Source organism: Bufo gargarizans, chromosome 3 (genome assembly GCF_014858855.1).
Source record: "Bufo gargarizans isolate SCDJY-AF-19 chromosome 3, ASM1485885v1, whole genome shotgun sequence".
Lineage (NCBI taxonomy): Eukaryota > Metazoa > Chordata > Amphibia > Anura > Bufonidae > Bufo > Bufo gargarizans.
In genome coordinates this window covers 340,961,205-340,982,844 of record NC_058082.1, presented here as the reverse complement: position 1 = coordinate 340,982,844, position 21,640 = coordinate 340,961,205, and the positions used below count along the sequence as shown (strand labels likewise).

At 40.9% G+C, this 21,640-nt stretch overlaps 1 protein-coding gene across 1 annotated transcript in view; it reads right to left on the bottom strand.

Moving 5' to 3' along the window:
• Positions 1 to 20,331, bottom strand: part of LIN28A (lin-28 homolog A) — a 29,732-nt gene extending 9,401 nt beyond the window's left edge. The window contains exons 1-2 of the mRNA XM_044288067.1: positions 20,301 to 20,331; positions 11,653 to 11,831 (exon numbers count right to left, since the gene is read on the bottom strand). Coding sequence (XP_044144002.1) covers positions 11,653 to 11,831; positions 20,301 to 20,331 — 210 coding nt within the window. The remainder of the gene's footprint in view (positions 1 to 11,652; positions 11,832 to 20,300) is intronic.
• Positions 20,332 to 21,640: the final 1,309 nt, after the last annotated feature.

Here is a 21,640-nt window from a genome sequence, read left to right as displayed (position 1 = left end):
TCAGTAGGCGGGTGAAGAAAACTGCTTATCAGTGACTTTAGACTTAAAGTTGCTGCTGATGGAGCTGGTAGTGCTCTTGCCCCCCAACTCCCACCCAGCAGCATGGCAGTGGAACGTGAGCACAGAGAGCCCCCCTGTCAGAACTGCCTGAGGATGGGCGATGGCACACATAGGCAGCGGCCAACTGACTACATAGGATGTCTCGATAGTAGTTTAGTTTGTCCTCCCTCTCAGCGGGTGTAAAAAAGGCCCAATAGCGAGGGTCTAACATGGTGGAGAGCCAGTAGTCATCCTTTTGCCGAATGGTAACAATTCGGCTGTCACCATGCAAGGAACTGAGCATGCATCGGGCCATTTGCGCAAGTGGCTCGGAAGGACTCCCTGCCTCAATCTTTACTGCATACTGCCACAGTGTGTCTGGGTCACCTGCCCAGTCTTCCTCATTGCCCTGTAGCTCCTCCTCTCCTGTCACCTCTGTAGAAAGATCTGCCATTTCTCTATGCATTGCTTGTGCTCAACTGTCCTTCTCCTCCTCTAGTTCTGGCCCCTCTGGACTCATGTGGTCGTGAGATGTAGTCATCACGTCTCCTGTCCGGACAGATTTAGCAGCATCTGTTCCAGGACATGAATCAGTGGAATGACATTGTTCATCTCGTAGTCCTGGTGACTAACAAATAAGGTGGCCTCCTTAAAGGGCCTGAGCAAACGGCAGGTGTCACGCATGAGCTGCCACTGGCTAACATCGAAGTTACACAGGGGAGTACCTCTGTCCGCCTGTATCATCAAGAAATTTATGGCCTCTCTCTGTTCATATAATTGGTCCAACATATGGAGGGTGGAATTCCAACTGGTGGAAACGTTGCATATTAGCCTATGTTGGGGGACGCCGTTCTGCCGCTGCAGCTCAAGGAAGGTTTACTTTGCGGTGTACGACTGGCTCAAGTGCATGCATAGTTTCCTGGCCATTTACAGGATCTCTTATAGATGGGGTGAAGACTTCAGGAACCTATTTACAACAAGATTGAACACGTGCACCATGCAGGGTGCATGGCTCAGCACTCCTTGACGCAGTGCCGACACATGTTCTTCCTGTTGTCAGTCACCATGGTTCCGATTTTGAGCCAGGATTTTATTTCTCCGTTCCGCAAGGCTAACTAGGTACAGAACAGCATGACATCGCCGTGCCCTGCACATGTGGTATGCTGGAGGAGCACTGTGAATTGTCCCTGCAGTGGAGGCTGAGGACACAGTGGGAGATGAGGAGGCAGAGGCAGACAGTCACAGGACCAACGGCGTCAGAACATGGAGGTGGAAGTGGCGTCACCTGGCCAATCATTCAAGCACCGCTGGGTTGCTGTTCAAGACACGACTGCTAGATGACAGAGTTCAGGCCTGTCCCTGCAATTCCTGCTGCCACCACCCGTTCTTCTGCTGCCTGCGACAAACATTTTAGCCACTGTCCTTTCACTTTGAAGGGCCTGTCACCTGTCTGACATACTGTATAATAAAATAATTAAATTAAAACAATACCCCCCAAAAAAGGCTGAAGTACAATGAATCTTCACCTCTGAACGGCAAGACATTTTTTTTCTGATTAATAAACTCCCCCCCCCCCCCCCCCACAAAAAAAAATATAATAATAATAATCACAACTCTCTACAGAAGGTCAATTAAAACAAATTATTTTTCCTATAACTACACCCCAAAAAAAGAAATATAACAATTACAATTCACTGCAGAAAGGCTAATGGGACGTATGTATATCTCCTTTTAATATACCACGTAAATGGCTGTAGTACAATGTAACTTCACTGCTGAACAATAAAACGGAACCTGTCAGTTTAACCATAAGACTCATCGGCATCCTGAAATAGTTCTCCCCCACCCTAATCATCCTAGAGGTTTTTTTTTGTTTTGTTTTTACACTTGGAAGAGAAGGGATGGAGATGAGCAATAGTAGAGGGTGTGTCTTATTCATTTGTGGGCATAGCTGCACTCCAAGAGTCAGAAAACGCTGGTCTCATCTCTAAAGCATGGAGGAGACAGGACTCATCTAAGGTGCATTTACATATATGGCGGGAACATTAATTTTAGTTTTTTCTCTGAACTGATAGTTTGTTCAGAATTGATTTTAATACGATTATTAAAGGGGTTGTGTAGTTTTTTTTAACTGATGATCTATCCTCCGCTGCCTTCTCAAACAGCTGATTGGCTGGGGTCCTGGGTGTCGGACCCCTGCCGATCAGATGCTGATGATATATTCAGAGGATAGATCAGTTAAAAAAAAACTGCAGAACCCCTTTAATGTATTAAAATGCATTTATAGAAAAGGGGAGTGGATAAATAGGCTAAGAAAGTGATGACAGGTTTCCTTTAAGACATATTTTGTTTTCTGATTAAAGAGGACCTTTCATGGTTTTGTATTAATTGAGATAAATACCTTTACTTGCTAATGCTGCCACCCTGCCTGTTTTTTAAAAATCTCTCTTGCGCCCCGTTGTGCCCCCCCCCCCCCCTGCAGTTTTCCCACTCCGTATGCTTATACTGTGCATCGGTACAGGGAGTAGGAGATGCCAATGGGAGTCTCCTTCTCCCTGGCTGTGCCGCGATCGAATCACAGAGGAGAGCGTCACAGCCAGGGAAAAAAAATAAACACACCTTCTCCCTGGCTGTGATGCTCTCTGCTGCGATTGGATCGTGGCACAGCCAGGGAGAAGCAGACGCCCATTTAGAAACCCTGGCTTGAAAACCATGGAAAGTCCTCTTTCTTCCACCTTTGAATGTCCCATGTTTGGTGCTCTCTTGCAAAGTCTAAACGAGCAGTTCTGTGGCTTTCAAGGAGACGAGGTCTCTGAAGACGTTTTTCGTTTTTGAAGCCCTTCAGTCTCAGATGCCGTCTGATGGTTATGGGGCTGCAGTCAGCACCAGCGAGGGCCTTAATTTGGGTCGAGGATCGTCCAGTGTCTTGACGGACAGCCAATTGGATCCTCCGGCTCAGTGCTGATGAATTTTTTTGGGGTCTTCCACTTCCAGTTGTTGTTCCATAACCCTCAGGATCATTTAAGAAATTCCAAATGACTGTCTTACTGCGTCCCACCTCAGCAGCGATGGCGCGCTGTGAGAGACCCTGCTTATGCAGTTCAACAACCCGACCACATTAAAAAAAGGGAGAGTTTTTTTGCCTTTGCCATCACAATGTGTGACTACCTGACAGAAAATGACAATGAATCCACATCTTTGCACAGATTTGGCCTTTTAAAAGGCATGTGGTCCTAAAATGTGGATCAGCTGAAAAACAGCCTGTTTCAGTTTAATTGTTGTTTTCAATTAATTGAATGCTCAAAAAAGGTTTTGTCTCACTCTCATTTCTTCTTGTTACATGTTGAAGCTCTACTTGGAACCTTGTTAAGATCCAACAATGTAAAATATGATTTTTTTGCCATTTTTCAAGTGGTCTTAAACTTTTGATCAGGACTTATAATAGGAAGTAGGTTTATTTTCCTTTAATACACCCTGTAAATTGCTGTAGTATAATGTTAATTCACAGCAGAACAACAAGACATATTATTATTATTATTTATTATTAAAGCGCCATTCATTCCATAGCGCTGTACATATGATAAGTGGTGCACATACAAAATACAGACAATTGCACTAATCATAAACAAAATGAGTTACAAACTGGTACAGAAGGAGAGAGGGCCCTGCCCGTGAGGGCTTACAATCTACATATATTTGTTATATTTCTTTTTTTGGTGTGTAGAAATAGGAAAAAGATTACGTCTTAATTGTCGTTCTGTGGTGAAGTTACATTATAGTACAGCCATTTACGGGGTGTATTTAAGGGAAATAAACCTACTTCCTATTATATGTTCTGCGGTGAATTGTGATCGTTATATTTATTTTTTTGGAGTGTAGAAATAGGAAAATCAAAATTCACTGCAGAATGGCTAATGAGACGTACGTATATTTCCTTTTTATACACGAAATGTCTGTCTGTAACAATGTAACTTTACAGCTGAACGCCACTTGACATTTTTTTCCCCTATTTCTACACCAATAAAAAAATAAATATAACAATCACAATTCACCACAGAACGGCTAATCGGACGTACGCATATTTCCATATACACCACGTAAATGGCTGTAGTACAGTTTTACTTCACCGCCGAATAGCAATTATGCCTTTTTTAAGCATATTTTGCCTTTTTTTTCCTATTACTACACCCCTAATAAAACAAAGTAAAATCAATGCAGAATAGCTAATGGGACGTGCGTATCTTTCCTATTAATACACCCCCGTAAATAGCTGTATCACACAGAACTAGCACCCCAATCACAAGCAAGGTTTGCTGTAATTGGTGATGTACCATATAGTGCAAACAACCTAAATGCAGCAGTATAACACCAACTTGGATCCCCAATTAGTGCAGCAAGGTGTAAAAGAATCACTCCTATTACCCAGGCTTTACACTCTCCAAAACTACGCCTGCCATCTGCACTTATTCTGTTGGGAGTTTAGTGTAGATACAGTGTATTAGAATGGAGGTCATATGACCCTCAGTCAGCCTCCATTTTATGGACAGGACCTCTGTGTGGACAGCACAGAAGACTTTGTAAACAAAGGGGCATACCTTATGGAATTAAGAAAATGGCACAGAATTTCAACAAAGGCTATATTGGTAAGTGCCATATAATCATCCTACATATACATTGTTCAGCAATAACCAGAAAGTGGCCAAACCCTTTAATAGTACTTACTGGTAAAACAAGATTTAAATTAAATAGCAGTTGTGTGGATGATGGACAGATTTTCCTGTTAAAAGCGTTGATTGCCCCAGCACCCGTGGCAAACAGCTGATTTTGGTGGGGGAATCCACAGCCAGCCAAGATAGTAAATTCAGGATTACATGGCAGTCGTTCACATGAATGGCTACCATCTAATACAAACATGACGCGAGTCCATCAGAACAAGATAAGCTTGTACTCAGAAGTTGTTTTCTGGCTCACAGAGTGATAGGGTCCTAAACAGAGCCCCCTTCCCCCTCTATAATGTCCATATGCCCCATCAGTAAAACCCTTAAAGAAAGAGACAACAAAAAAAAAATTCTACATTTTTAAAACCATCACCTGGATATGAATACTTTTGTAATTGCATTAAATTCAGTATAGCTACTGCAATCTACCTGTATAGTATCATCTGCTGTTTTCCCATTTTCTAAATTCTATGTCCAGCTCACTAAGGCCTCATGCACACGGCCCATTCACTTGAATAAGTCTGCAATCCGAAACTGCGGTGCGGAACGGAGGCATGGAAGCACTACGCAGTGCTTCCGTGGGGTTTCTCTTCGTGCCTCCGCACTGCAAAAAAAAAAGAAAAATATAGAACCTGTTCTATTTTTTTTACAGTACGGATGGATCACAGACCCATTCAAGTTGAATAGGTCTCGATCCGTCCCAGCTGCCGCACGGATGTTGCCCGTGCATTGGGGACCGCAAATTGCAGTCCCTAATGCACGGAACGGCCATGTGCATGAGACCTAAGGTTGTCATACCTGCTCAGTTCCATCCTTCAAATGCCACCAGCTGCAGCAGAAAGGACCCCCCCACTGAGAGTGTGCAAACCCACCCTGAGATGAGTGCTTGAAATAGATCTAGCAGAACAACTGCAGCAATAAATGGGGAGATCCGTGTCATGCACAGAGCTGCCATGTGCTATATGATATCGGATTTTCATTTTTTACATTATGGGGTAACCCCTGGTGTCATACTTAACTTTTGTGGGGTTGGTGCATTTTTTTTAGGCAAAAAAACAGTAGCTTCAGAAGTTGAATGGAAGTCTACGGGAAATACTAAGCAGAGGACAAACAGGTGTTTGTTTGTTTTTTTGTTTTTTATAAATTGCAGCAACCTCTGAGTATGGCGTGTTTTCCCTCATTGCCTGGCATGTTTCTCCTATAAACCCTACGTTTTCTTGCAGTTTAAAAAAATGCAAGTGCAATATGTGTTGGCTTTTTTTATTTGCATGGCAATTTTCGTATCAATGTTTTTTTTTTTGAGAAAAGAAAGTGACATCTCATGGTCCATATACTTTCCCCTACAAGAAAATGCTAGTCATGTGAAACATGCATTTAAAAACTTCCAAATGCTAAAACACACTATATGGACAAAGGGATTTCTTATGATATACATGAATGGCATAATTATTAGATATTAGATTAGAATTCCACCCTAGGACCTCCATTGTATTTATTTTCTATACCTATATAACGCCAACATATTCCTCAACACTGCAGGTATTTCCTCATTATCTAATTTATTTATTTATTTTTATCAGCATGGAGTTTTTGTGAAGTGAAGAAACCAGAGTACAAGGAGAAAACCCTCACAAACATGGGGGAAACATACTAACTCTATGCAAATATTGCCCTTGGTCAAATTCAAACCCAAGACTACAAGGCAGCATTCTAACCGCTGTGCCAACCCAGGCCCAGCAAAGTTACATGGTTTTAAGAATAAAATCCAAAATAGGGTTTCCATCAACTATTCATTTATGGCATGTGTAGTAGCAGTATTTATAAAGTGCCTTGTTTTGGTGGCTTGTTGTTAGTGTGTGTCATATTGTATAGACTGTACGCACATCTATTATCCTAGGTATCCATTTGCATGGGTATTCCCTTGTAGTCTAATTTTTACTAACAAATGTGTAAAAGTCATTTCCTTCTCACCAGGTGGGGGGTGCCAGGTTTCCCTGCCTATGACAGAGATGATATTCTAACTATCCATGTGAAAGAACAAAGGGATCTCAGACATGCTATACATTCCCTGCATTCCTAACAGAGTAGGGGGAAGGCAAAGCGGTGTGGGGGGAAGGGGCTTGCTCTAATATGCAGGTAGCCATGTGCTCTGTACTTTGTTCGGTTGCATCAGATGCTGTGATAAATGCCATGAAAGGAATACCATTTTACCTTTAATTCATTAACGTGTTGATTTGCATTATTAATGTCCAGTATTTTTGATACTATGTACTAAGATTTAGATTTTGGGTTTTCAAACCTCTGACAATATTTACTAGGAAAATATTAACTTTCATTCTTGCATTTGCAGAGCTATAAGGCATCTCTAGGAGAGCCCTGGCACCAAGCTAGCCCTGCGTTTATCAGCTTTGTCTATCATCAGGGAACCAGCATTACGAGAAGGTTTCATTAATGATTGATAAGTAGTAATAATAATGCCAATATATTCCATGCACACCTGGTTTGGCCGAAAGCTCTCTCTCCCAATGTTCTCATACACATACAAATCTGCACTATTTGACACTTTTGTGATTTAATTGGCTTCAATTATTATTCTAAATACACTATTGGGGTGTCTATGGTTCTGCAATATCACTGAGTGTTACTGAATGGTGATTTATATGTTTGTTACTAAAGTTATAAAATAACATCTTTATCAGACAAAGGGGCATTTTAGACTGGACAATTTTCAGGCCATTGAACAGTAGCAAGCGTTCATATAATCATACCATTGATCAGCCAATAAATGAGCGAAACGCTAATTTGTCACTTGATTTGCATCGTTAGTCAGGATGAAAAATGCACGATTATCAGCAGCACATCTCCCTGTTTAATCAAGGATTTAAAACTGAATGAAGGAAGAATGACTACGATAGGCTATATTTTTTTTTTAGAACTGGTATACACAGCACGTATGGGGAAGAAGTCACAGATTCGCCGCAAATCCCCTTTGTGACCGAATCTGCAACAGATATATACCAAAAATGTGTATGTATATATATCTCTTTTTATAAATTACCCCCATAGTTTTTATTGATCTGAAAATTTGAACACTAGTGTGAAAGTAGCCCGAACAATAGTTCCCTTATTCACTTTGCATCGACCAGTGCGATAGGTTTGTGTAAATGTGCGCCGATCAACATGTTTATATAATAGTCCTAAGGGTGCAGCCAAACGTTCCAGTTTTCTTGATCCAAAATCAGGAGTGGATCATAAAAAAGAAAGTATTAAAGGGGGTCTTCTGGGATTACTATAGCTTTTAACAGATATACTCATGTAGTTGCTTATTATTCTTAATATCCCCCAAGCTTTTTTTTTTCCCAGTTTGTACTCTTCTGACCCATTTTCACCATATAAATAAATCACTCCGATTTTGTTTCTATCCTGTATGTAACACTTCATGTTGCTGTATCCAACCAAGCCCATGATGCACTTCTCCTTTCTCTGCCACAGCTCTAGCACCATCATTATAAATTTCTGGCTAGTTTATAGCTTCTCCCACCCAGCTAGTTACATAGATACCCCTATCACTGCTCCTGTGGCTGCTTTGAGACACCCATGAACATAACATCACAGGAAAAAAGAAAGTTGCTTGGACAGGCCAAAACAGAAGAACGGGGCAATAAAGATAAAATAAATACGTTACAAAATTAGAGCTACCTTCATAAATGACTGTTGTAAAGGATGTTGATGAAAATCAAAAACTTGAGAAGACCTTGTAAATAAGGTAAAATAAAAGAACCAATACTCTCCCTTTTTCTCCCCACAGCTTTCAGCGCTGAGCTCTGGTTCTTCCCACCAGTGATGTCATCTTCCTAGCTGCATCGGTGATGTTCTATACACAGGTCACCACTGCAGCCAATCAGTGGCCCCAGCAGTACACAGGAGATAATTGGTGGGGACAGTGATTGGGTGCAGCAGTGACCTGTATGCACAGAGCGTCTCCACTGCAGCCAATCATTGGCCCCAGCAGTACACAGGAGATCATTGGTGGGGACAGTGATTGGGTGCAGCAGTGACCTGTATGCACAGAGCATCTCCACTGCAGCCAGGAAACAAACAGCAGCAGAGAGGACCTGAGCTCAGTGCAGGAAGGGAGAAAAGGGGCGAGTAACGATTCTTTGGTTATTATCACATATACATGGGTTGCTCAAGTTTTTATTTAACTCTGACAACCTCTTTGAGGACAGATAGGTTCTCTTTTTTATGTAGTCCCGATTAAAAAAAAAAAAAAAAAATCTGAATGGGTGCCGTACCCTAATAGATTAATGTCCAATTTGTCGTAAATTAATTCAAAAAAGGGGTTCCGTGATCCGTGTCCATTTTTGTTTCTGTGTGTCTTCCTTTATTTTTGGAGGATCTCCAGACATGAAGGAAAGTAAAAAGGAGGATCTCCAGACATGCAAATGATAAGAAAAAAAATAAATGGACGCGGGTGACAATCTTGTGTGCATCTGTGTTTTTTTCACGGACTCATTGACTTGAATGGGTCTGCGAACCGTTGTCCGTGAAAAAAATAAAAAATAGGACAGGTCATATTTTTTTTCACGGACTGGAAACACGGATCACTGACACGGATGACAAACAGTGCATTTGCCAAATTTTCCACTGACCCATTGAAAGTCAGCAATTATGATATTTCCAATATTGGGAATAGTTCAAGTATCAATGTTTGCAACTAAGCACCACAATAAAAAAATTGAGTTTTTTTTTGTGTTTTCCCATAGACTTTTTACAGGGAAAAAAAAAAATGCCTCAAAACAAATGTCAAAAACAAAAAAAGCCACAAAAAAATGTGAAGGATGCCTTATAGTGAGAAGAATAAATGCATCTGCTTTCCTTCCATTTTACTTTGTCTGTGTCATCTTTATGGAGAAGTTTATTGGTTGTTCCAGGCGGTTTGCCCTATTCCCGCTTTCTCTTAAACACTGGTAAAATAAAGGACAGCGCTTCATAAAGAAACTTTATAGACCAGTAGCTTTCAACTAGTTAGTTAACAAATTAACATGCATGTTAAATATTGTTAAAGTAGCACTTTGTGGGCAGCACGGTGGCTCAGTGGTTGGCACTGGTGCCTTGCAGCGCTGGTGTCCTAGGTTCTGACCAAATCCAACATCTGCATGGAGTTTGCATGTTCTCCCCATGTTTGCATGCATTTCCTCTGGGTACTCCGGTTTCCTCCCACACTCCACAGACATACTGTTAGGAGACTTAGATTGTGAGCCCCATTGGGGGCAGTTGGATGCTAATGTCTGTAAAGCACTGTGGAATAGAGCAGCGCTGTATAAGTGCAGAAAATAAATAAATACTTTGCAAGCCAGTCAGTGAAAATGTACATTTATTAGGTTTATTATTGGGGCAAGTTCTCAGTATGTTTGAAAAAGGTCAGTACCTAGGAAATTAAAATGGTATACGATTTTGTTGTTGTTGACTTTTATTACAGATCCATTCCTACTGACCAAGATGGATGTCAGTATATTATTCAACAGTATTTTGATAGGTAGACATATTACAAAACACAAAAATACTATACATGTACTGCTTGCATGACACACAATGGTAATTTACATGAATATTAACATAATTTATTTATTTTATATGACCTCACTCGTGGTTGCTTTGGAGAGAGACAAAGATGCTAAAAATTAATCCTTTTAAAAAGTAGATGTTTAGATTTTTGTATGTTAATCATCAAGCAAAGTGCCCACTGCATCCTATCAGTGGATCTGGAGAATACAATGTAATTTGGAACTTATCTTCCGGTTTCTGGCTGTCTTATCTTAATCCATGTCCTGCTTAAACAGGAGATATTGGGATAGGAAATACGGTGCTCTTTGGTGGGAGATGACTGTAGCCAGAACAAAACCATCAGAGCTTTTGATGTTGGGAATGTTAGTGGCTCCAATTAGGAAATTGGACAATAAATAGATATATGCCCAGGATCCCACCAACACATTTCTAAAATCTCTTGAGAATGCATAGGTCAAGTAAAGGTTACAAAGAATCCACTACTCAAGGCTTATCACAAAATAATCATTCCGGCCTCTGCAGGAGGTCTCATCTCCAGAGAGATAGGTAAATCAACAGAATTGATAACATTAGATTAGAAGGAGGACATTGATTTTTTTTTTTTTTAAACCAATATCTAAAGTAAAATCATGTACATGGTGTTACTACAAAGATTGGGTACCTTTACCTGCTATACACATCAGTCAATGGTATGGAAAAGAAAAGTTTACATTATGAAATCATGCTGCTGGATTAAAATATTTTCAAATAAAATGGGATACAGTATAATAAATGAAATAAGTTTTCCCACACATGCCTAAACTTTACATTGGATCTCAGTGATGATTCCCTACAGACAGTACAGAAGTTTACTGATCATTGTGGAAATGTAGTTAGGCGAGTATTTATTTTACTGTTTTTCAGGGGTACTTTTTTTATGTGTGGGCACTAAGGGAGGCACTTTAACTGTGTGGCGGCTATCGCTGTGTAGTTTGGCAATTGGGCACTGTAACACAAACACATCCCAGCAAAACAGGAATATGTCTAAAGAAACAGGCCAACTACTTCCAGTAGTTCAGAGATGTGGTGATTGAAGTTGACCAGTCAGTGAAATTTTGAGTGGTATGGGCCTATTACTAGCAGACCTGAAGAAGACATACTGACTTCATTCAGTTGTTGCTCTTAGTCATATTCAAACCTAAGACCCTCCTGTTGCAAAGCAACAGAGCCATTTATGGAGCCACTATCCAAATATTACACTTTTATTTTTCTTCTGCTCAGACTGTACTTTAAAAAGCACTGAAACCTATTTGTAAAGTAGAAATTCTTACAAAAATAAGCCTCTTACCTGATGCACAAAGACATCAACAGGAGTTTCCAGATCAACGCCTTCTTTCTTAGTCATTGTGAGGAAGCCGAAGCCCATTCTAACGTTGAACCATTTGCATACTCCAGATCCTTGAAGGACCTTGGATTCCTCTGGTTGGAGAGGATCTGAGGTATCAGTAACATGCTTGGAAAGCCCACCTGAAGATGTAAAAACAAGCAGTTAATAAGGTTGTCCCAGACTGAGAGTTTCTTATTTTACTTGCTTATATAGCACCTACATATTCTGCAGCGATTTATAGAGCTTATCACTTGCTGTCCCCAATGGAGCTCACAATCTTAATTCTCTATCAGTATGTCTTTGGAGTGTAGGAGGAGACCAGAGTAGCCACAGAAAGCCCATGCAAACATGGGGAGAACATACCTACTACATGCAGAAACAGTCAGTTGTAAAAAGTTGCACTTTTGATACAATATTTGCAATAAATCTTTGTCGCACTCCGTGTGTCAGCTGTAAGTAGGGTTCCAACCCCATTATCAACTTTTGATACAATAATTCCCCAAACAGTCTAATGGGGTGATTCATCAAAAGTGGTGTAAAGGAAATCTGGCTTGGATACACATAGCAACCAATCAGATAAAATAACCATCTAAAAATAATGTATCTCAGATGGAAATAGCTAAAATGGATGCAAAAAGTGCATAACTGCATAATGGATGCCTAAACTACAGAATCAGTTTTCTTCTTCTGTTCTTCTTACTGATCAGAAGAAGCGAAAACAAAATGGTGATGTGAACCTGGCCTAAGCCAGTTTTCATTCACACCACTTTTGATAAATCTTCCCCCAAATGTCTGAATGATTGCTAGTAAAGATATCTGCCTTTCAGTATCAGTAGGTAGCGAGGATGAAAGAACCCATTTTTTTTTTTTTAAACACAAGTACATCATTTTATTTATGACTATGCTGAAAGATAACAGTAAAAGGATATTTTACATAGGCAGATGTTCATTGCTGCCCAGCGATCTACCTACTAATGAACAAACACTCATTTGCTAGCTTATCATCTCTTATGTTCGCATATAAAATTATGCGCACTCATTGACCCGACATTGGACTGTGTAATAGGGCCCTCATCAGATATGGTATTGGTCTGAGTTGGCTATATTTTGTCACAATAGTACCTGTTCTGATCTTCCTCATCTGCTGTTATTGTACTAAGATAAAACCTTTATTTTCCCTATAATAGAGTTGTCTTTCAGATGCTGCTTGAACGTTACAGATCTGTGCAACAATAGGGCCCTAAAGCTGACCATAAACATTGGATAAATGTCTGAACGAACTGATTTCAGCAGGTCCAGCTAACAGTCTAAAATGTATAGGGATCTACCAACTTAAGGCGCATTTCCACACGCCAACAGTTATTGGAAAGGAACGGTTCTTTCCTAACAATTGCCTGCTTATCAGTATAGACAAAGCGCTGCATTCACCTCCACTGTACGAGCTATGGCTACTGCTATCTCTCATCCTAATACAGCTTTATTGTTTCGATCTGCTGCCCCGAAACAATGATTTAGGTGTCTGTATCAACAATGGTTTCACCCAATTAATGAGCAGTTGATCTGCAGCACCTTTACACAGGGCAATTATCGAGGTAACGAGTGTTCGTAGCAATGCTCGCTACTGATCATCGGCACGACAATTATGCAGTGTAAATTACCCCTCAGCAGACATTGAGGGAGATCAGGATGGTGCAGTTGGATTTCAACTGCAACTCCTATTAGTTTATTAGAGAGATCAGCAACTGCAAGAGGTGGCTCAGTGGTTAGCACTGATGCCTAGCAGCGCTGGGGTCCTAGGCTTGAATCTGACCAGGGGCAACATCTGCATGAAGTTCGTATGTTCTCCCTGGGTTTCCTTCGATTTCCTCCCACACTCCAACGACATACTGATAGGGAACTTAGATTGTGAGCCCCATCGGGGACAGCTTGATGCCAAGGTCTGTAAAGCTCTGCGGAATATAGTAGCGCTATACAAGCGCAGAAAATAAATAAGTGGGTTTTGGAGAGGTAGGTGTTGGCAGAATGATCATTCAGAAGACAGCTATCAAACACGTATAGCCAGGAGAACTTGGCAAAATGAGTATGGTAGCGCAGCACTTTCATTCACCTATGACTTCCATAAGACAGGAGCATTTATCATTTGGAAAAGATTTGTTATGGCCTTTAATAAAATACTTTTGGGCATGCATCTTGAAAATCTCCCTGCAAATACTTCACACATATCCACAGAGCTTCAGTCATCCAACAGAAAACAAAACTATCTTTTTGGCCTCTGAGTCAGAGTGGTATTTCTCGACATGTATTTATTTGAACAGTATAGGAAAGTTCAGCCACCAGAAAAACGGTAAACTTCATGAGAGATTTTTTTGCAATGGACTCCAAAGCAGGAAAAAATAAAATAAAAAATACATTTTATGTATTTCCTTATTCTACCTAGATACATTTACTACTGAGCTACTGGACAAATAAATGATACATAGTTGGGGTGCTTGACTGCTAGAACCCAATACCCCATCAGGGTTGAGGGGGTGCATTATTGACGTATCAAGATAAAAGTTCCCTAAAGACAGGATACTATCTTATTGACATCTATAATAAATAGATTAGCCCAAATTATGTTGCATTGAGATATAAAAATAAATTACATATTGCCAAATGTAACGTTGTATCTCTAATATACTATGCGTGCTGATTCATGTATTGATATTTGTAAACCATGTGTTACAGTGCCAATAACTGAAAGTGCTTCTGGGTTCATTGGGGAAATCTGGATAAAGGGATTTAATGCAGTCCCAAAAAGTCTCCATTTCTAGAAAACACACATTGTACACAGCATCTCGATTAGGCCTCATGCACATGGCAGCTGTATGTAGGTGGCTTTTTGGAGAGAGTCTCTGCAGTTCTGTATTAGCTATAGGCTCTCCTTGTGAACTTTACAGGGCCGTATAGGAGTCTATAGGTGCCTTATCAAAGCTCCTTACAGCTTGTATGAAGCTATGGAATAAGTAAAACTTCTATTTTACCTTTAGGCCTCTTTCACACTACCGTTTTTTTTTTCCGTTTTGCGGTCTGTTTTTTGCGTTCCGTATACGGAACCATTCATTTTAATGGTTCCGCAAAAAAAAACTGAATGTGTTTCCGTATGCATTCCGTTTCCGTATTTCTGTTCCGTTGAAAGATAGAACATGTCCTATTATTGCCCGCAAATCACGGTCCGTGGCTCCATTCAAGTCAATGGGTCCGCAAAAAAAAAACGGAACACATACGGAAATGCATCCGTATGTCTTCCGTTTCCGTTCCGTTTTTTCTGAACCATCTATTGAAAATGTTATGCCCAGCCCAATTTTTTCTATGTAATTACTGTATATGCCATACGGAATGGAACCACAACGGAAGCAAAAAAACGGAACAACGGATCCGTGAAAAACGGACCGCAAAACACTGAAATGGACATACTGTAGGTGTGAAAGAGGCCTTATGTGTTAATTTTGTTGTATTGCTATGTTTTGTAAACTTTTTTTAACATTCTTTTATTCTATTTGCATTTTTATAGCCGTTTGGCCTCATGCACACGGTCTTTGTTTTGGTCCACATCCGAGCCGCACTTTTTGTGGCTCAAATGCGGTCCCATTCACTCCGTGTGCTGTCCGCATCCGTTGCTCCGTTCCGTGGCCCCGCAAAAAATAAATAAAAAATAACCTGTCCTATCCTTGTCCGTCTTGCGGACAAGAATAGGCAGTTATGTCAATGACTGTCCGTGCTCTTCCGCAAATTGCAGACCGCAAAACACACAACGTTCGTGTGCATGTAGCCTTTAGGTTAGTCTCAAGGTGGTTTACTAGAGATTTCCTGTCCTTGTTTGGTCAAATGGATTCCATGTATAGAAAAAAGGTCGCCAAAATCAGTTTGCCCTGGCGGTCCTTATCTATGCAAAAATGTTATACATTACATTATTAAACAGTAACAAACATGTCTTTTATTTTTATTTTTTCTATAGACCCCAATTACCCATACAACATTACCTATGCTGTAACCATGTGTTACACATTCAAAAATCTTAAAAATTGTTTGCAAAAAAATAAAGTGACCCATAGTTTATTTAGTCTCCTCTGCTGTCTTTTCCTCCAGCTGCAAAATGGCTTTTGTCCTTTTAATAACTATATTTTAGGCATCTGCTGTTTACTTAATTTTATGGGTTTGAAGCGTTTGAAAAAAAAAAAGAAGAAGAAGAAGATCAGCAGTGATGCCAGTACTACTGCAAATTACAAATGATACCACTTATGGACTGCAGCAGTCACATGTTTGGAACATCAGTGTTGGCAGCCTGTAAACAAGGACTGGTAGTCTGCCAGAGCAAGAGTGCTGGATCGGTGGGGATATAAAAATTAGCGCTGTTTTTGTTGTCATTTTATAAAATTTGCGTGTGCTGTCCGCATTCGTGGTTCCGTTCCGCGGCCCCACAAAAAAAAAAAAAAAAAAACACACACACACACACACCACAACATGTCCTATTCTTGTCCGCGCTTTGCGGACTGCAAAAAACAGCACGGTCGTGTGCATGAGGCCTAATACAGATTAAAAGGCATTAATGCAGCTTAAGATTAGAATTTTGTAAAAAGGTTCAATATTCTAGGCTCAAAGTGTCACACTCTAGTCGGCTAATTAATCCATACCCCCTGAGCAAAGGGTACCTCAAAATTGTGACTTTGGGGTTTCATAAGCTGTAAGCCATAATCATGCAAATTATAACAAATAAAGGCTTGAAATATCTCGCTTTGCATGTAATGAGTCTCTCATATATTAGTTTCACCTTTTACGTTGCATTACTGAAATAAATGAACTTTGCAAAATATTCTAATTTTTCTGAGTTTCACCTGTACTTACCTCAATGATCTCCTACCACTCTTAGGCCTCTTGCACGCGAACGTGTGCGCCCCGTGGTCGCGATGCGTGCACGAGCACAGTCCGTGGGGCAGCCGCAGCGGATTGCGGACCCATTCACTTTAATGGGTCCGCTATCCGGCCGTTCCGCAAAAAGATAGAACATGTCCTATCTTTTGCGGAACGGAAGTACGGGACGAAACCCCATGGAAGCATTCCGTAGTGCTTCCATTTCGCATCTCCGGATTTGTGAATGAGTCTGCATCCGTGATGAGGAATGCCCTCGGAATGGCACCCGTGTATTGCGAATCTGCAAATGCCATCCGCAAAGGGGCGCACACGTTTGTGTGCAAAAGGCCTTATTCTACATTCACACGACCGTGTGCGTTTTGCGGTCTGCAAAAAAAATTATAAATTACGTCCGTATGACATCCGTTTTTTTGGGGGAGCAGATCCATTGCAACAATGCCTATCCTTGGCTGCAACAGGACAGGAATAGGACATGTTCTATATTTTTTTTGCGGGGGCAACAGAACGGACATACGGATGCAGATAGCACACTGTGTGCTTTCCTCATTTTTTGCGGACCCGTTGAAATGAATAGGTCTGCATCCTATCCGCAAAAATTACTGGGGGTTATCCAGTAATAAATATATTGATAATCTAACGAGTCACGGCACCCCAACCAATCAGCTGTTTTAGGGAGCTGCCGCGTTCCTCTGAGCTCTGGGGCACACACCCTGCTCCTGGCAGCTTTCCGAGCACAGCGCTGTACATGGCTAGGAAGAGTCCACGGTGCTCACCGAATGCCTGGCCTCTAACAGCTGATTGGCGAGGGTCCCGATATCTGATCTGATATTGATGACCTATCATGGGGATAGGTCATCAATATTTATTACCGGATAACTCCTTTAAGTTAGTAACAAAAGTGTCAGGGTCAGTTGGCCTTGTCCAAAGATTGCTGTGTATCAGCTTTACAACATAATGGAAGTCAGTAGGGTTGCAATTACCGTGACAACAACTCCAGAATTAAAATAAATATACAAATAATCAAACACTGCAGTTTATTTGTGATTCTGGGGTCTTGGTCACAGCAACATACGAGTCTTGTTGTGACCCCATTCACTTCCATTACGTTGTGAGGCTGCATTTCTACACAGCGATCTTTGGTTGCAAGATGCTTATGGCCGAAAATTACTGCATACCCCATTCTCACTGGGATTAGATTTGGCTTTGCAACGCACAGCTTTTACAGGTTTGCAAAATGTTTTACTGCAATGCTTAAAAGAGCATTGCAAAACTACACCAATTCACTGTATAAGGCCTCATGCACACGACCGTTGTCTTGGTCAGCATCCAAGCTGCAGTTTTTGTGGCTTGGATGCAGACCCATTCACTTCAATGGGGCCGCAAAAGATGTGGACAGCACTCTGTGTACTGTCCGCATCCGTTGCTCCGTTCCGTGGTCCGCAAAAAAATAAAAAATTACCCGTCCTATTCTTGTCCGTTTTGCGGACAAGAATAGGCAGTTATATCAATGGCTGTACGTGCCGTTACGCAAATTGTGGAACGCACACAGACGCCATCCGTGTTTTGCAGAGCCACAATTTGCGGACTGCAAAACACAACGGTCGTGTGCATAAGACCTTAGGCCTCATTCACATTTCAATATTCTGCCAACAGCATACTGATCTATGTAAAACAATAGGCAAGTTCACATTTGAGCATTTTTTAACGGTCCATGGTTCCATAAAAAAATACGGAAGCGTGACTACTTTGATCCGTGTAGTGGATCAAACGTGTCCATTCAAATCATGCACCACACATGAATGCCATTCTCCTGCAGTCCGTTTTTCACTAACCACTGGTAGGAGAGTCTATGTAAATTAATTTCCTGCTGAGCAGCGTCCGTGGTATACGTATAACACACAGAGGGCAAAAAACGGACAGACGGATCCTTCACAGATGAAACCTGGATGGATTTTTTTTTAAAGGACGTCAAATGCACACAGAAATGTGAACGAGGCCTAATCTCGGTTATGGCTTGACCATGCAGATTTAGGGCAATTTTACATATGGGAAATTGTCCAGTGATCAATTACTAAAATTGGCCATAGGCATCATCATTATTGTTACCAGAACATTTTCTTGTTGACGAGTCTAATCGTTACTTGCAGTGCTAAAAATAATTCATTATTTCAAAATGTTCCCCTTTAATGGCTAAAAAACAAGATGTTATCATTTACTTGACTAACTTCTGAGAAAACTACACTTGGAGCATTGCAAAACCACAAAATTTCCCACAACACAAATAATTTTCATTGGAAAAATTATATTGTGAGATAATTCTGCTCCAAAGGCTTCATGCACATGGCTGTACTGTCTTTTGCAGTCTGCAAATCGCAGATCCACAAAATATGGATACTGGCAGCGTGCGTTCTGCATTTAGCGTAATGAAAGATCTGTCCCTCAATAGATCAGTCCTATCCTTGCCCGTGATATGGACAAGAATATGACATGTTCTGTTTTGGGTTTTTTTTTGCGGGGTCACGGAATGTAGGTATTCCGGGTGCTGTGCGCATCTTTTACAACCCCATGCAAAACGTTTATGTGCATGAGGCCTAATGGTAGACTTGTCTGAGGCCAGATTTTGCTCAATTGATACAATGAATAAGTATCAACAATATAAAAATAGCAAATAATGAAACATCTTAGGCTGTGTTCACCTCAGGTTTTGTACCACATTTAACATATACTTTGGGAAAGTAAAGAATACAAATGCGTACTTTGCAACATTTTGACATCTTGCAGAATTCTGCAAAACTAAAGAAAAAAAAAAAGGTGTATACGTTAACAGATATATATTTTTTTAGATATAATGAAACTCTATGGTGACAGAAATCATTGTAGGCATCCATCCATCGAGCACATCAGGTGTATAACATTAAATGTGGGACAAAAATATGATGTGAACACAGCATCAAAGTAGCAACTAGTTTCCCTGCTGAATCCTGCCTAACACACTGACCTATTCATATACACATTGAAATAGTATGATCATATGATGTTTTCACTTTCCAGACAAAACATTTCCTGATGAGATCAACACACAAACCATTTCCAGCATCAGAAATGTTTATGAGAATTGCTGCATGTGACTAGAATAGATCCACAAATGGTCCTTATTAACACAGATGCCCTTCTAGCAATAACCAGAGCCTGCATAGCTATGTGCATGCATAGTCCAGGATATACAGTCATTTACTGGAGATACTTATATCTATGTATCCATCAACACAAATCAATCCCTAGCTCTAAGCATAAGCAGACGGCAACAACTTATTTCCTGTTGCTTTTTATTAATGATAGAAACATCAGCTGAAGACAAATGAGCACAGGGCTGCCTGGGAAATACTCATTATTGACGGGCTGGAGCTGTATCTTCTGGAGCTTATTCATGAATGGAGACCGCAAGACCACATTCCACAATAAATCTGGAGTCTCAGGTTTCGTGCAATGATTTGTGGACGCTTTTTACTAGACCCCGGCAAAGGAAGCAAAACAGCACAAGCATGTAGAGAAGCTCTTGGCTTCACCAGTGAAATGTCCTCAAAACTGGTCAATACATTATTTCCAGCTTCATACCCCCTATACAGTGCAACCCAAGTCCCAGCTGAGAGGTATCCTAGCCCTTTTAGAAGAAAAATAAATAAAAAAAAAACCATCACCTGTGAGCTCCTGGTTGGAGACAGATCCCATGTTCTTGGACCCCTCTGAAGCTATAAAGTATCCAATGTCTGGTCACAGCAGACGTTCGGTGTCCTTCAGTTTTACCAGAAACTTCAGTATCGCAAACTGCCCACCCTCCCCCAAAACTAGAAAAGGAGATTAAACGCACAGAAGGGGGAAATAAGGTTTGCTACATCTTTACTAAACAATAGAAATGGGAGGGCGGTTGCCTTTGAAAAGATCCAAAATTTTGCAAGACAATTGAAGACCAACAGGCAAAGCTTCCCCTTTCACTCCGCCTCCTCACCAACACCTTTTTAAATTTTAGCAAAATCACCTTCAGGATGAAATACCAAGAACCGCCCCAACCCCCTCAACCCCATCACCTTCTGCCATGTTGAGCCCAAAGGTTAAATAGTTGTCTTCTATCAGAGGTCAGGCTAAGCTCCCTCGTAGGTCCACATGATTAAAGGTTGTCATATTGTCACCATCACATGCTCCTGGTCAAGAAAGAATATTCACATACAGCTCTCCCTGGAAATAATTGCAATTTGTGGCGTGGGGTGTCACAACTGCCCAATCAGCAAAAGAGACCACCTGCCTGGACAAAAAAAAAAAGAATGACTACCACACTTTGGCACACTATTAAGACCTCCCCTATGAATCCCACCTCCCTGGACAAATGTAGCTGAAAGATGTCCAGTCAGGGGTTGAGCTGACCAGGAGTGATTTCCCAATTCCATCTCCTCTTATTGCATCCCCTCCCCCAGAGCACAGGAAAAAGGAGGAGGTATCGGGAACATTTGAAAATAATTTATAGTCTTCTAATTTTTGTTGAGGTATTCTAAGATTTTGGATCCAGGTATTTTCCATTTGTCCATTAGTGGTGTAGGTCCAACTTGCAGTAGAGGGGAGGCGGAAATCCAAGTGATTGACCACCCTTAATGCTTGTTTTGCATTGAAGTAGCCACACCAACTTGTAGAGTTTGATCACGTTTGTTTTTAGTTCTTACCCTGAACAAACACATCAGTGGATTTATTTTTAGTTTCAAATGTGTTTGAGGTGTGCATTTTGCAGATGAGGTTCTGCATACTGATGTATCCACGTGATTTGATTAGATTGATGTTATGCTGCTAGCCATGGTGCATTAGCAATGCATTGTAGACCAGACAGCAGGACACAACTCCCTCATTGCCTCAGGGCTCCTTGGTTCTTCATTAGGAATCTGTTTAGGTGATAACTCCTTTCAACCCCCATAGAGGAATGTAAAGGACATCTTTGTACGTCACACCCAGGCATTGGACAAAGCCCTTGTCACCCGTGTGTCCAGCCACCATT